Here is a 16,606-nt window from a genome sequence, read left to right on the forward strand (position 1 = left end):
AAAACATTCGATACTCCTAACTTTATCTCTGCTTTACACATGATGTTGTAAATTATAAAAACGAAAAATGACTCCTGTGGCTAAACCACTGAATGGATTAGGTTATTTTTTTTACAATTCGCCATAGAATACCATAAAGTATATGCGATAGAATTTAATGTGACTGTGAACGACACACCCGATATATAGTTACCGGCACGGATATTGAGCTCACGGCGGAAGAGTGGGGATCGCTTTGCGCACCGTCCACTTGAGGCCATAAACCAATAAATCACTTCTGCGCAGGTGATGATTATACTAGCAGTTTTCTCGCGGTTTCACTCGCGTCCCATGGGAACAACTGACTGTCACCGTACCCGGATAAAATATAGCCACTGCTACTCAGAAAGAGTGTATCTTTCCAACAGTAATTTTGGCACCTCTAGGATACAAACAAACAAAAAATGTATCCTATTTATTATATTAGTATAGATTAGTAAGGATGCTGCCTCTGGCATAAATTGGGAAAAGTTTCGACAGGGAAATAAAATAAAACCACAATAAAAATAACACGAAATATAATTGCTTCTATAAAACATTACGTATTAAAACTTAAATAGAATACATTAGAAATTATATTCGTAACTTATTTACACTTAACATAACATGAGATTAATTAACTTTAATATTAAAATAACAGGAATGTGGTTTAGTAACAAACATTCCAATTTTTACCTAAGGGTCAATTCCCACTGAAAGAGCAGCGGCCGTAAGAGCACGGACAATGTAAGAGCGCGGCGCGGCGCGGCCCAGCGCGGCGCCGCGCTCAATCACTTGCATTTACGGCCGCTGCCGGCCGCTGCTCTTTCAGTGGGAATTGACCCTAACTCGGTCAAAATTTACCAAATAAGGCAATAGAACCAGCTTACCATAATTTTTATCAACAATATGTAATACAGATAGTTTCTTCGTTAAAGTATTTTTTGTGATATTTGAACTATTATTATTTAATTTTATGATGCATGAAAATACATTGACAACTTCGTGCACATTTGTGAAACTTAATATCGAGTTTGAAACACCACAAAAATTACTGTTTAAAATCACAAAATCACTTCAATTTTTGCTAATCCGAACACATTTGACTTTTAATCTAGGGTAAGGCTTCTTACTCTATGCCCTAAGCTCTTCTTACCCTAGCTTATAAGCTGGGTAACGTATTCTGACCCTCGCTTCTTAATAGAGGTAAGACCTTACACTCGCTTCTTAGACAATGTAACTTCTTTCGATTGCTTCTAAACCAGGCTTTTTACCCTACTTTCCAAACCAGGGTAATGACTTATTACCCTAGATTCGAAGGAAGGTAAGCCCTTACCTTAGCTTTTAAACTTGGTAAGGCAATTTTACCCTATATCTTAAGCTAGACTAGAGCCTAGGACAAGGTAAGGCCTTTATACGCGTTACCCTAAGCCAGATTAAGGCCCTCATAGCCCAGGCCCTCAGGGTCAGGACACTCCATCCTGTTCTTGAGATGCTGCAGTGTATTGTGGAAGTGCTTCGTGATCTGTTCCACTTCCTCAGATTGGTCTAGGTTCGCTAATTCTTCGCGGATTTTTTGGATCACCTGGGGATAAATAAGTTGATATTAGTGGCAGTTAAAGGGGGAATATGAAGGTTTTGTTTTTTTTTTATTTTGTACAAAAATATTATGTGTTTCGAAAGGCACATAAAATTGTCCTAACTGTAATTTGAACATCTCTGGCTAGCGTCTGACAACCAGCCTTAGGGTGCTTACATAAAGAAACAGGTTGCCGGTACAGACAAACCTGTATGGATAGGTACCGATCAGTGCAGGTATAATATTTCAATACAATCCTAACTAATATCTTTGTCAAAAAGATAAAAGCAATAGATTAAATGAAGCTTCAACCTTAATGGAGCTTTGTGCAACTGATGGAAAGATTGACAAAAACTTCATTTCCTCTCTGTCTTTCGGAGTGCCACATTCTCATCTCTAAGGTATGTCCATTAGTATATGTCGATGATCCTGGCATTACTCCTCATTGAAGATATACTCACGGCGTCAATAAGGTTAGTAGTAAGCGCCTCGTTGCCCCGCTCCCGCAGTAGCGCATACCGGCCCAGCAGCTCCGCCAGCAACTGAGCCTGCACGCCGCCGTCCATGCACTGCTGCGCCACGCGGCCTGCCTTCTTCAAGCAGTCTAGTGCACGAGATGCCTCGTTTAGATGCCACTGTGGATGAAAAAATTACACTCTGAATTTATATGAATTCAAATTAAGCTACAAACAGCACTTTTTGAACGTCAAAATTACATGAGACAGCCCCAAAAATACTTCAGCACTTCAAATGTGTTATTAACGTGAAGATTTGGCGCAACAAACTCCTCAGCAATACATCTCTGTATGTAGCATACAAGACGACCATCGCGTTGCGACAGTTATAATAAATAAAATAATACATATTTAAGACAAAGTAAAGTAGCAGGAATGTATTTTCAACAAATTTAAAACCAACATAAATTCCTCAAGTTTTCAAAATGTCGTTTCATCTTCGTCCATACACACACCTACCTTGAAATAGTTATTATTTTCAAAATTCTTCGTCATCGATCTTAGAAATAAAATGTTACTAGAAATCCGAATTGTACTGAGAAATAATGAACCATAATACAATAATTTTAAGTCTGCGTTAAAAGACCAGGTATTATTTAAAACATCCCTTAAAACTTCAAAAATATCTTCATACCTGTTTTCCATCCTTAGCGGCCTTCCAGAAGAGATGAGCACACAAGGCCACTGCGCGGCTCTGGTCGGGCTTCTTCAGTAGCTTGCTGGCCGCTAGAGCGCATTGGGTACGCATTGGCTCTGCGTTTTCAGCACCTAAAGAATTTACATCAAATAAGACATACATAAGATCTTTATTTTTTCAATAACTATGTTTTACAAATAAATATAGTCTATTCTATTGTTATGAGGTTTATTTTAACAAGAACAGGTTCGAACGATAGTTTATTATTTGTTAGGTTTTAAATACATATTAAGTTAACAATCCCTGCAGTTGCGAATGTATCTATTTACTGTTAATGATATAAGATGGATATTTTGTGTAGGTATAAAATGTTATGAAGCACTAATTTAAGTTAGTTTATTAAATAAAGATGAAGTGTAAAAATTTTGGCAATGGAAAAGAAAATTATATATCATTATTTATTTAACGAGTCTAGAAACTATACTTTTGTGAAACAGCCTGTAAATTGGAGCTAAATATATGAAAAATATGTAGAAAACTTCACGTATGTATTTTAAAACACATTGGTATTGCAAAAAACTTACCAAAGCAATTAATCTGTTCGAAAGTAGCTATAATCAGCGTAATAGCAGCCAACTGCGCCTTGCTGTCGGATATCTCGTCTTCGTACAACGAGAACGCCTGCGAGAGGAACTCGTACGCGATAGTCTCGTGGTTCGCGAAACCTATTTCACTGATCGCGAGGGCGCCTTGTAGGTATAATCTAAGAAAATCAATATATCTAATTAGATTGCAAAGTAAAAGCAAAATAAATTGAAAAAAAAAACTTTAAGTAGATCTTGGTCTCCTTGGTAGTAGAGTTCGGTCTACTTGGAGTAGACCTCGGTCTACTCTACGAAAAGATCAAAGTCTCGTTATGATATTGAATAATTAATTGTATAATTTCGGTCTATATTCGTTACTGGCTTGTTATCGGATATCTCGTCTTCGTACAACGAGAACGCCTGCGAGAGGAACTCGTACGCAATAGTCTCGTGGTTCGCGAAACCTATCTCACTGATCGCGAGGGCCCCTTGTAGGTATAATCTAAAGAAAACCAATATAATTAAAAGGCAAAGTAAATTGAAGAAACACCTTAAGTAGACTTCTACTTGGGAAAAGACCTTGGTTTACTCTATGAAAAGACCAAAGTCTCATTATGATATCTCTAATTTTATATTTTCGCCCAGTATTCATAACTGGCTTGCTATCAGATATCTCGTCTTCGTACAACGAGAACGCCTGCGAGAGGAACTCGTACGCGATAGTCTCGTGGTTCGCAAAACCTATCTCACTGATCGCGAGGGCTCCTTGTAAGTATAATCTAAGGAAAATTCATATAATTAAAACTAGCTATAAAATCATCGAGATTGGGCAAGGTAAATTTTATAAATTTAAGACGACGTAAGTCTACTTGGTTTATTCGGAGTAGACCTTGGTCTACATGGGACTAGATCTTGGTCTACTTGGTCTACTTGGTAGTAGACCACAGTCTCCTCTACGAAAAGACCAAAGTCTCATTATGATATTAAATTATTAATTTTATAATTTCGGCCCGCATTCCTAACTGTTTTGCTATCAGATATCTCGTCTTCGTACAACGAGAACGCCTGCGAGAGAAACTCGTACGCAATAGTCTCGTGGTTCGCGAAACCTATCTCACTGATGGCGAGGGCTCCTTGTAGATACAATCTAAAGAAAATTAATATAAAAAGGCAAAGTAAATTGATGTAAAACCTTAAGTAGACCCTGGTCTACTTGGGAGTAGACCTTGGTCTACTCTACGACAAGACCAGTCTCATTGTGATATTTAATCTTTAATTTTATTATTTCCGCCAGTATTCGTAACTGCCTTGCTATCGGATATCTCGTCTTCGTACAACGAGAACGCCTGCGAAAGGAACTAGTACGTGATAGTCTCGTGGTTCGCGAAACCTATCTCACTGATCGCGAGGGCTCCTTGTAGGTATAATCTATGGAAAATTGTCATTTTATTATAATCTACGTAAAAATAAACAAATAAATGCAAAAAACTTCGCCGTTGGTTTACTTGAAAAGCAGATTTTGGTATTCTCACAAAATATACTTTGATCTACTAAGACGCAATAAGTAAAACAATAGTTTTCAGTTTCTTACACATCGAAATAAAATTCCTAATTCTGGTAATCCACGTACTCAAGGTAGTGGTTAGTGGTTACTTATTAAACTTACCTCAAAGGCAATTCCGCTAGCTCAGCTTTGACTAACATACTGATAGTCTGATGGCAAAACTGGAATATTTTCTGACATTTCTTCTCCCACATTTCGTCCTGTAAACAAACAAGATATATAGTTGTTGATTTTCTCCAAACTTTTTGTCCTCACGAGTGACGACGCCGTGCAAAAACCAATTTTAGGTAGCATCAGTGGATACAGAATTTTACAATTTGAAGGTGCGACGATCGATCAATCGTAAGGTAACGTTAGCCGCCGTCAATCCGTGGATGGGTGAGTATCCTGACATGACGAGATCTTCCGTGTTTCGGAAAACACGATAAACTGTCGGGCCCGGTTTTCATTTTAACATCTTTGGTAGTCGTTACTGGTAGTCAGAAGACAGAAAGTTTGACATCCAGTCTTGCCAGGGTTGCCCGGGTAACTAGGTTAAGGTGCTTAGATAGGCATTCGCTCTATGTAAAAACACCGGTACCCAGCTGCATCCAGTTAAACTGGAAGCCTACCACGACATAGTTGGGAAAAGGCTCGGAAGAATATGAAGAAGATATGCTTTGCTTACCTTAAGCTCATCTTTGTACATGAATTTTCAAAACATTTTAATAAAAAATATGTGTAATAAAGTATTAATAAATAAGTATAGATACAGACGGTATCCCTCAGCTCCCTGTATGTATGCGCTAGACTGTACGCGTGGAACAGTATGGGCGGGCAGTAATACTCACAGTATCCCTCAGCTCCCTGTATGTATGCGCTAGACTGTACGCGTGGAACAGTATGGGCGGGCAGTAATACTCACAGTATCCCTCAGCTCCCTGTATGTATGCGCTAGACTGTACGCGTGGAACAGTATGGGCGGGCAGTAATACTCACAGTATCCCTCAGCTCCCTGTATGTATGCGCTAGACTGTACGCGTGGAACAGTATGGGCGGGCAGTAATACTCACAGTATCCCTCAGCTCCCTGTATGTATGCGCTAGACTGTACGCGTGGAACAGTATGGGCGGGCAGTAATACTCACAGTATCCCTCAGCTCCCTGTATGTATGCGCTAGACTGTACGCGTGGAACAGTATGGGCGGGCAGTAATACTCACAGTATCCCTCAGCTCCCTGTATGTATGCGCTAGACTGTACGCGTGGAACAGTATGGGCGGGCAGTAATACTCACAGTATCCCTCAGCTCCCTGTATGTATGCGCTAGACTGTACGCGTGGAACAGTATGGGCGGGCAGTAATACTCACAGTATCCCTCAGCTCCCTGTATGTATGCGCTAGACTGTACGCGTGGAACAGTATGGGCGGGCAGTAATACTCACAGTATCCCTCAGCTCCCTGTATGTATGCGCTAGACTGTACGCGTGGAACAGTATGGGCGGGCAGTAATACTCACAGTATCCCTCAGCTCCCTGTATGTATGCGCTAGACTGTACGCGTGGAACAGTATGGGCGGGCAGTAATACTCACAGTATCCCTCAGCTCCCTGTATGTATGCGCTAGACTGTACGCGTGGAACAGTATGGGCGGGCAGTAATACTCACAGTATCCCTCAGCTCCCTGTATGTATGCGCTAGACTGTACGCGTGGAACAGTATGGGCGGGCAGTAATACTCACAGTATCCCTCAGCTCCCTGTATGTATGCGCTAGACTGTACGCGTGGAACAGTATGGGCGGGCAGTAATACTCACAGTATCCCTCAGCTCCCTGTATGTATGCGCTAGACTGTACGCGTGGAACAGTATGGGCGGGCAGTAATACTCACAGTATCCCTCAGCTCCCTGTATGTATGCGCTAGACTGTACGCGTGGAACAGTATGGGCGGGCAGTAATACTCACAGTATCCCTCAGCTCCCTGTATGTATGCGCTAGACTGTACGCGTGGAACAGTATGGGCGGGCAGTAATACTCACAGTATCCCTCAGCTCCCTGTATGTATGCGCTAGACTGTACGCGTGGAACAGTATGGGCGGGCAGTAATACTCACAGTATCCCTCAGCTCCCTGTATGTATGAGCTAGACTGTACGCGTGGAACAGTATGGGCGGGCAGTAATACTCACAGTATCCCTCAGCTCCCTGTATGTATGCGCTAGACTGTACGCGTGGAACAGTATGGGCGGGCAGTAATACTCACAGTATCCCTCAGCTCCCTGTATGTATGCGCTAGACTGTACGCGTGGAACAGTATGGGCGGGCAGTAATACTCACAGTATCCCTCAGCTCCCTGTATGTATGCGCTAGACTGTACGCGTGGAACAGTATGGGCGGGCAGTAATACTCACAGTATCCCTCAGCTCCCTGTATGTATGCGCTAGACTGTACGCGTGGAACAGTATGGGCGGGCAGTAATACTCACAGTATCCCTCAGCTCCCTGTATGTATGCGCTAGACTGTACGCGTGGAACAGTATGGGCGGGCAGTAATACTCACAGTATCCCTCAGCTCCCTGTATGTATGCGCTAGACTGTACGCGTGGAACAGTATGGGCGGGCAGTAATACTCACAGTATCCCTCAGCTCCCTGTATGTATGCGCTAGACTGTACGCGTGGAACAGTATGGGCGGGCAGTAATACTCACAGTATCCCTCAGCTCCCTGTATGTATGCGCTAGACTGTACGCGTGGAACAGTATGGGCGGGCAGTAATACTCACAGTATCCCTCAGCTCCCTGTATGTATGCGCTAGACTGTACGCGTGGAACAGTATGGGCGGGCAGTAATACTCACAGTATCCCTCAGCTCCCTGTATGTATGCGCTAGACTGTACGCGTGGAACAGTATGGGCGGGCAGTAATACTCACAGTATCCCTCAGCTCCCTGTATGTATGCGCTAGACTGTACGCGTGGAACAGTATGGGCGGGCAGTAATACTCACAGTATCCCTCAGCTCCCTGTATGTATGCGCTAGACTGTACGCGTGGAACAGTATGGGCGGGCAGTAATACTCACAGTATCCCTCAGCTCCCTGTATGTATGCGCTAGACTGTACGCGTGGAACAGTATGGGCGGGCAGTAATACTCACAGTATCCCTCAGCTCCCTGTATGTATGCGCTAGACTGTACGCGTGGAACAGTATGGGCGGGCAGTAATACTCACAGTATCCCTCAGCTCCCTGTATGTATGCGCTAGACTGTACGCGTGGAACAGTATGGGCGGGCAGTAATACTCACAGTATCCCTCAGCTCCCTGTATGTATGCGCTAGACTGTACGCGTGGAACAGTATGGGCGGGCAGTAATACTCACAGTATCCCTCAGCTCCCTGTATGTATGCGCTAGACTGTACGCGTGGAACAGTATGGGCGGGCAGTAATACTCACAGTATCCCTCAGCTCCCTGTATGTATGCGCTAGACTGTACGCGTGGAACAGTATGGGCGGGCAGTAATACTCACAGTATCCCTCAGCTCCCTGTATGTATGCGCTAGACTGTACGCGTGGAACAGTATGGGCGGGCAGTAATACTCACAGTATCCCTCAGCTCCCTGTATGTATGCGCTAGACTGTACGCGTGGAACAGTATGGGCGGGCAGTAATACTCACAGTATCCCTCAGCTCCCTGTATGTATGCGCTAGACTGTACGCGTGGAACAGTATGGGCGGGCAGTAATACTCACAGTATCCCTCAGCTCCCTGTATGTATGCGCTAGACTGTACGCGTGGAACAGTATGGGCGGGAAGCTGTGCCGCACCCGCGCCGCGCCGCCCGCCTGCAGCGCCTTGCGGGCTGACGACAGGATCAGGTACTGACGATCCGCTGAGTCCGACTTGAAGTGGTGGATTAACCTAGAAAAAACGGTCTTGTAACGTATTGGCCAACAAGTCTAGTAGACGAATCAAATATAACAGTGGCCAAAAAGACCAGTAGACTAAGAGGCCAATAGACGAAAAGTGTTGGCCATCGCTGAAAATAAGCCTGCGACTCTGTCTCGCTTAGGGTCGCTGAGCGAGGACCAATTCGCGTGCTTGTGTCGCATATTTTTTTCCTACCTTATTCTTTTGTTTTGAAAAAAACCCGTTCTTAGAATGAAGTGATTTGAATGAAATGATTTCTTTATAAATTCATTTACATAAGATCCGCAGTGTAATAAGTTGGTAGACAAGTAGGCCAAAATACTAACCAGCCTTTCTTTCATTAAGTGTTTAACATAAATCCCCGCGGACTACTGGGTCAGTAGACCAATAGACCAAAATAAAGATGGCTTTCTAACAAGCCCTGTTGATCCATAAAATCATATACATCAGGCTCTCTACTCGAGGTCTACTGATCCAGTAGACCAGTAGACTAAATAGACCAGTAGACCAATAGACACATAATATACCTTGCTAACAAGCCTTGTTCTTTCATAAAGTCTTCTACATCAGGCTCTGTACTCGAAGTCTACTACTGATCCAGTAGACCAGTAGACCATAAGACACTTACCTTGCTAACAAGCCCTGTTCTTCCATGAAATCTTCAACATCAGGCTCTGTAGTCGGTTGGTCCGGTTGGTCTTTTACTAAAACGTCTAACATAGCCAGTACTGCTTCCACCTAAAATAGTACGAATATGTATAAAAAGCATTAGATATATATTTTTTTTATAAAACTAGCTGTGTTTTTAAAGTTTCATTCATTGTATTTCCCTTAAAGACAAAGATATTTTTTTTTTACTAAAAAAAATCCATGTTTTAGGTAAATTTTCTAAAAGACAGCTTTTCAATATATCCCTTCACCCCTTTTATATGTGTGTTGGGAAGAAGTAAATGGTGGTACAAACGCCCCTTCCCACATCTTTTACCAAAATCCACAAAATGCTGGAGACAAGAGCCTAAACAGTTAAGCAGCATATTTACATAATATGTATATTACTAAAAAGACACTTTTATCCCCATCAAAATAATGGTAAAATCTATTCAAAAATAACCCTAGACCGATCCAAATATGGATAAAAAAAACATATTGATAAAGTCCTCCTTTTTGGGAAGTCGGTTAAAATAAAAATACTCACATCCTCTGGCGTAGAAATCATGCAATCAGTTTCCAAAACATCGTTGATCAGATGAACAGCGATCATTATCCTGCCCGGATGGTTCAGATGCTTGATCAGCGGCGCATAGTTCTGAAGTTTGATCAGTGTCAGAATATTCTTATAGTGGTCTGCCGGCAGCTTGAGGATCTTCATGAGTTCTTTGAAAACTGCTGTGTTGTGTTCTAAGTGGGTTTTGCCGCTGAAAAGTGAGATTTTGTTGTAGAATTTCGTTAATGGGGGTTAAGTTATAGAAATATAGGATCAGGTTTATATAAAAATTTTTTTTTGGTTTTGGTGTTCAATTAATATGTAAGAAAACAGTATTTATGAATGTAGTTTTCGCAAAAGTTCGCTTGAATATCTATGTTCGTTAATCTCAATATGTATCGATACATAGATGCATAATTTTAATAGATAGACATTTAGTCCCCTTAATTTTCTTTCGCCATGCATTCAAGTTAATCCAAGTTTTAACAGACGAAAATGTACAGTAATTCCTTTCTTATTCCTTGGTATAACTTTAACTCTATTAATAAGAGGGTAAAATCATAACAGAATTCATTCTAATTTACCTCAAAAGAATATATCACAAACTTACCTAGCCTGATGTATATCAGCACAAATTTTGTCAGTGTGAGCGAGAACTCTGTCGACATAGTTGAGTTTGTCAGGGTGGCAGCGCTGCGCTAGCTTCAGTAGTGCCAACTGAAGGGACAACATGTCTTCTGGGGGCATGTCTGTGCGAGACTATAGGGAAAAAACGACGAAATAATAGTGGTTATTTATTAATATATTTATAATACAAAATAATATATTATGTAGTAAATATCGCAATTTATTACATAGACAATGTTTATTTAAAGATTTATGTAAGTATTATAAAAATGACGTTGAACTGAACTACTGGTCCGATTAAAAGAAAAACAGTGTTGTTTCCAGATAGATTTATCGCGAAAAAGTTAGCACGGGACACGGCAGCTAGTGCTACTGTACATGAATAAATAAATATGTTTATGAATGATGACATAAGGTACCGTCATGCCGTTTCCATATTCACATCATATTCATGTCATTTATTTGCGTGCCACAAATTTGTCAAGGTGTTACAATAGACTTACAGCTAAGTACAATTGTGGACCCTGTTAGGGAGCAGCACCTTTGGGCATTTAATACCAGTACATAACAAAAACTTATGCTTATAACTATCCCCATATACTTATTCCCATCACGGCATACGAGTTAACATGTTTAAGAGTGAGCCTTAAATAATAACTGCGGGTTGTTCGAAAGAGATACCGCGGCCCTGGTACACAAAAGACCTATGACGGAACACAACGGTTTTTAGTCAGTAAGAGTCTGACACTCCCTCGCCGCTGCTAACCCACAGCGGGAGGGGTCATTTCATGATTTTTGACGTCGGAAAAAAAAAGAGCACAAATGATAGCCGCCATATATTAATATGTACAAACCTGTGTGATAGCAGCCACCTGGTCTGAGAACACTTCGAAGAGTTGCACCTCCTGTTCCTTGCCATCTTCCATCACCACGCTCAGGTTTATGTTGCCTTCGTTTCTCTGTAATTGATCAAAAATTTATTTTATAAACTCTCATAAAAAAGGAAAACATTATAGAAAAAAGCATTTTTTTTCTTAGATCACTTTACGTTCACTGGGTAAACGTAAACACAGCAAAATGCGACAGTTTGCAAGCATGTATATTTGTACCAGCGCGCTAAACATACACATACTTATTAGTTTCTCACGCTGAAACTACTGGATAGATTTTGATGAAACTTGGCAGTAGCATAACTATAACTTATATTTCATGATAAGATATAGGCTACTTGTTATCCATGTATGGGAAGAAGTTCCCTCGAGACATGTGTCAAAGCTAGTATTATAAATGCGAAAATAACATTTCTCCGTCAATTATGGGACGGTTCTCAACAGCTAGAAAGATAATTTGTATAAATTACCTGGCTATAAGTAGCAAGTCGTTCAATAAGCGCTATGATGATGTTCTTGATGTTAACTCCTGGCTGTAGTTCAGCGCACGACTTCAGGAACGGCTGAAGATTCGCCAGGTGGAACTCGTCGGGGAACACCTGGGTGAAAACATAGGTTTTAGTTATTGACGCTATTTGTGAGTGTCAGTATGACGAGTAACAGGGGAAAATGGAAGAGGATGACATATTGCGCCGACCACAAATAAAATTGGGAACACGGCAGGAGGAAGAAGAAGAGTTCTTGACACATTTTATTATTATAATATGTTGTTTAGAGGTAATTATTGTTTTGACATGCTATTTAAAATACTCTGCTAAAGTCAAAATGGGTAGCAACATCATGTTTGAAGGTACATAGTTTAAAATGCCTTTGACTGTTTTCTATATGTAACTGGCATAGTAAAACCCAAAAATTTTTTTAGGAGGTGAACTTAATATGCATAAAAATGCACATTTATAATCTAAACTAATACTATAAACTTTTTTTTTGTTTGTGGCCTTAGAGCTCCAAACTTCTGAATAGGTCTGAAAAATTAATTCTTCATTGGGAGTTATTACTGGGTTATTTTGTTCGGAGCACCAGTATGTCCACTGTGACCTGATGCAGAGGAACAACCGACCTGTATGATGCACTCCATGAGGTACTCCTGGGCTATCGCGTCCCGGCAGCTGACGACTTGCTCCAGGATGCCGGGCAGCACCAGGCGTCCATAGTCTTCCACTGTGACAGACTCCAGTTGAGAGAGGCGGACTAGGTTCGTGCCTACTAGGATGCGTAGTTCGGAACGTTCGCGTTCGCGACGCTCTTTGTCTCTGGGGGACAAAGATATAAAAAATATAAAAAAGACAAAAAAACAGTCAAAACTTAATTCTACATAAGAATCATAAGTAACTACAATCTTTTTTAATTTCAAAGCCTTATAAGCTAAGATATTATATTTATGTAATAACTGTTTTGCCTTTTTCTGTCATATATCATTATACTCTGCAGAAAGGGACAAAACATCACAGAAGGCTCAAAATTTGTGTTTACCTGGAGTGACCCTGATGCTGCATCCTGACCCACAGTTTGTTCATTTCAGCGAAGTTCATCAGGACAAAGTCGATCGCATCTTTTACCTGTACAACAACAAATAAAAATTAGTATTTGTAATCAATACCGAGGTTTACGTTTTAAAAGAGAGAAATGTTTTTTAATATGACATATTTCAGAAACTGAGAATAAGAAAATAACAAGAGGCTATTATCAAGAAGAAATGGATACTAGATCCTGAAATCGTAAACTTCAAGAATAAAGTTCCATAACTTTTAAGAAAAACTTAAATATTGAATTTAGTAATAACCTTTATAAATTATTTATTTATATAGCATACAAAACCCATACATAATAAAAAAACACTAAAAAAACATTTAAAAAATTCTCATAGGACTCTATCCATACTCACAACGCCTTCATTCTCATTCTGTGCCTCCGAGGTATCAGGTAGCACATTTCTGGTGCACTGCAGGAGGTAGTTCCTCAAGAAGAGACCTCGGAGCGGATGCTGTACTCCTCTGCACATCTCCACAAGATCCTGAGGAGTTAAGGCATATTTGAGGGTTTGGTAAAGCTTGAACCTTCTGTGGTTACTCGTAAAGTTGAATGTTGGATGTTTGATGAGTGATTCAATTGCATATTTTTACCATCCCATTGCAGGGCTGCGGCCTCTTCTCGTACAGAGAAGGAATGAGTGACAATTATTACCACTGTGGATTGGCGAATATAGACTTTAAAGTCCAAGTTTCCTCAAGATGATTCCTTGACGTTATTGGTCTATAAGATATACTTAGAAAGAGGTCATAACATAGACATTGGTACATAGTAGACCTGGAACTGAACTCCTACATTTATAACCTTTTTCTAAAATAAAAACTATTATGTACTAAATACATACCTTCAATAAATCCCTCCTCAGATTGCTATTAGTCTTGATATACACAAGACCCGCAGTTATAAGCAGATATAACCTCGGGACGATGTTGCCAGCGTATTGCACCAACTCATAGAGGTCGGCCACCTTACAACCTCTTTTAAACCAAAACTATTGCCATTTATAATTTAAAAAAAACTACGTACCTTCAATAAATCTCTCCTCAGATTACTATTAGTCTTGATATACACGAGCCCCACAGTTATAAGCAAGTACAACCGCGGGACGATGTTGCCAGCATATTGCACCAACTCATAGAGGTCGGCTACCTTGCGACCTTTTTGGAACTCTTCAAGTAGGTACAGCTCGAGGTGACGAAGCTCATCCGTTATGGCCATGTCTGGGGCGCTGGTTAAGGATTTTGAAGGAGTTTTGAGGACTTGTAAAATGGTGGTATATTATGTACTAGCTATTTCTTGTTTACGCACCGTCGGCAGGCAACTACCTTCCGCAGACGGAAAAATAGAAGCCTATAGTCTTTCTAGGTAAATGGGCTATTTAACTAAAAACTTTCAAAATTGGTCCATTAGTTCAATGATAAAAAAATCTTCAGCTTTGCTCTAATAAATAGAGAGTTGTGTATAATTTGATCTAATAAATGAAAGAAATTAATACATGATCACTTATCTATCAGACATGTAAGATGAATCTCATGTAACTTAAAACCTTGTATTATGTGTTAGAAATCAAAGAGAAAGCACTGTTCATTCAATATCTGATATCAGTACATTGATGTTTGTATTTTGCCCTTATTTACAGCTTTGAAAACTATATAAAATGTATTTACATCAAACTAAAAGCTAGCTACTATTTATAAAGTCATCATCTTCATAACTATGTGGGATTTGGCTACCAGTACAACCAGAACTAAAAAGTGTTAAAGTTTTACCTGGAGGGACGGCTAATCTAACCCAGTCAATCAAGTTACCTAGGTAAGGTAACCCAATACCTCCTCTCCCCCAAATACCCCTTGGTAAGACTGTTTGACAAACTTTCTGGCTTCTGACTACCTTTGACAGCTGCCAAAGTTGTGATGGCATAGGTAGAATCTTACATTAAAATAATGAAATCCTACAGCTAAGCTTAATCTTACCAATCTACCTATAAACTTATTATTTAATTACAAAATATAAATACTAAACCCAATATAAAAACTGCACATCAAAATAGCTTTTATATAAAAAGGATACAAAGCTCATAATAGCTTTTAGGAGACAGGAGTGAAGTCCTCAACTCTCCCAGCATGGTGGAGGCGTGCTTCAGAGCATCCATCAGCTTCGACTTGTCCAGGCATCTCTTCATCTGAAATGCCTGTAACAAATATATGTCAAAGTTGTTTATTGAATGAATGGGAGGACTTAATGAGCGCATCCGGCCGTGCTCTCGCTGTGGCGGCATATTGGGCTGACATAGTGTAGTCTCAATATATGACATGTCATCGACTCGAAAGAAGAAGATTGAATGTAGGCTGATTAACCTATTACTTTTAAAAGTTACAAAAGGACATCACCCCCAAAAATTAGCCCATTTTAACATTTCTTAGTGTTATGGCTGGAAAGAAGTGGTGATGAACAAACTTCTCAGCAAAATTTTGTTATTTATCTTTATTTACAGTGGTGCATGGACTATGAAAATGTAAGGTACAAGTTAGTATTTGAAGGAATATAAGTAGCTTTTTCTATAGAGCCTAAACTGAAATAATGGTCAGTGAGTCATCTTAGGGACAGATTTCATTGATCTTTAAGTTGGTCAATGTTTACAGAAATGTATCTACAAGTGTAAGTACCTATAGAAAAACGGAAACATAAATAAAAATATCATCAGTTTGTCTTCAATTTGATTTTTATTTGTAACTAGCTAGTGAGAAAACTTTATAAAAGTTCATTTACATTCATTGTTAATTAGAGTTATCACTAAAACTAGATAAGGGAGAACCTAATCATATTCATATTGTTTACTGCACTCTCATATGCAACAAGATACTAACACCTCATTAATATGCAAGAAGGAACAAAAACAAAAGAGTTTACAACTCGAAAGACGAGTTATAACAACGTGTTAAAAAAACGGAAGCCGCGTACCGCCCATAAATTGTCTATTGAACAATTAGATAATAATCATTGAAAACAAACCTGCACTTTGACTGTATTCAACGCCTCATCCAGGAGTTTCTCCTGCTCCTCCACCGGAGACGCCTGGTTCGTCATTTGTGCCTACAAAACACAAACAAATAAAGTACATTTTGATAAAATACGATAACTTTATGTACCAATAACTACTAACTGTAGACCATGTATACAAAAAAGGATCATTTATTTGCTCCATATGGCTCGATCAACGTGTTAATTGACAGTGTAACATTGCTCAACGCACCTGTGCTATGAACTGATCGCAAACGAAGCCACCGATAAGATTTTCTTAGGATAATTTATTTAATTTTCTTCGGTAGGTATGAGACAGTATGAGACACCTATCGTAAGCAATTTGACAATTTACGACTTGTCAAAGTTGACAAACAGGTTTGATGTTTTTATTTCAGGGATACCAATTTAATAAAAAAAACAATAGGGATGTTATGAAAATAGAGTCACGGCCGATTATCGGCCAGGGTGGCTCTTATGCCA

At 40.1% G+C, this 16,606-nt stretch overlaps 1 protein-coding gene across 1 annotated transcript; it reads right to left on the reverse strand.

Moving 5' to 3' along the window:
• Window positions 1–1,377: 1,377 nt before the first annotated feature.
• On the reverse strand, window positions 1,378–16,461 carry LOC124641143 (vacuolar protein sorting-associated protein 35). The gene is made up of 18 exons (XM_047179134.1): window positions 16,356–16,461; window positions 16,115–16,195; window positions 15,173–15,293; window positions 14,129–14,322; window positions 13,458–13,586; window positions 13,046–13,131; window positions 12,633–12,825; window positions 11,983–12,111; window positions 11,477–11,581; window positions 10,606–10,754; window positions 9,987–10,206; window positions 9,420–9,529; window positions 8,614–8,782; window positions 5,000–5,097; window positions 3,334–3,512; window positions 2,747–2,880; window positions 2,059–2,232; window positions 1,378–1,603 (listed from the first exon to the last, which is right to left on the reverse strand). The coding sequence occupies exons 2-18, from the start codon at window positions 16,187–16,189 to the stop codon at window positions 1,445–1,447; spliced, it is 2,424 nt and encodes an 807-aa protein (XP_047035090.1). The 5' UTR covers window positions 16,190–16,195; window positions 16,356–16,461; the 3' UTR covers window positions 1,378–1,444.
• Window positions 16,462–16,606: the final 145 nt, after the last annotated feature.

Source organism: Helicoverpa zea, chromosome 22 (genome assembly GCF_022581195.2).
Source record: "Helicoverpa zea isolate HzStark_Cry1AcR chromosome 22, ilHelZeax1.1, whole genome shotgun sequence".
In the NCBI taxonomy this organism is placed as follows: Eukaryota; Metazoa; Arthropoda; class Insecta; order Lepidoptera; family Noctuidae; genus Helicoverpa; species Helicoverpa zea.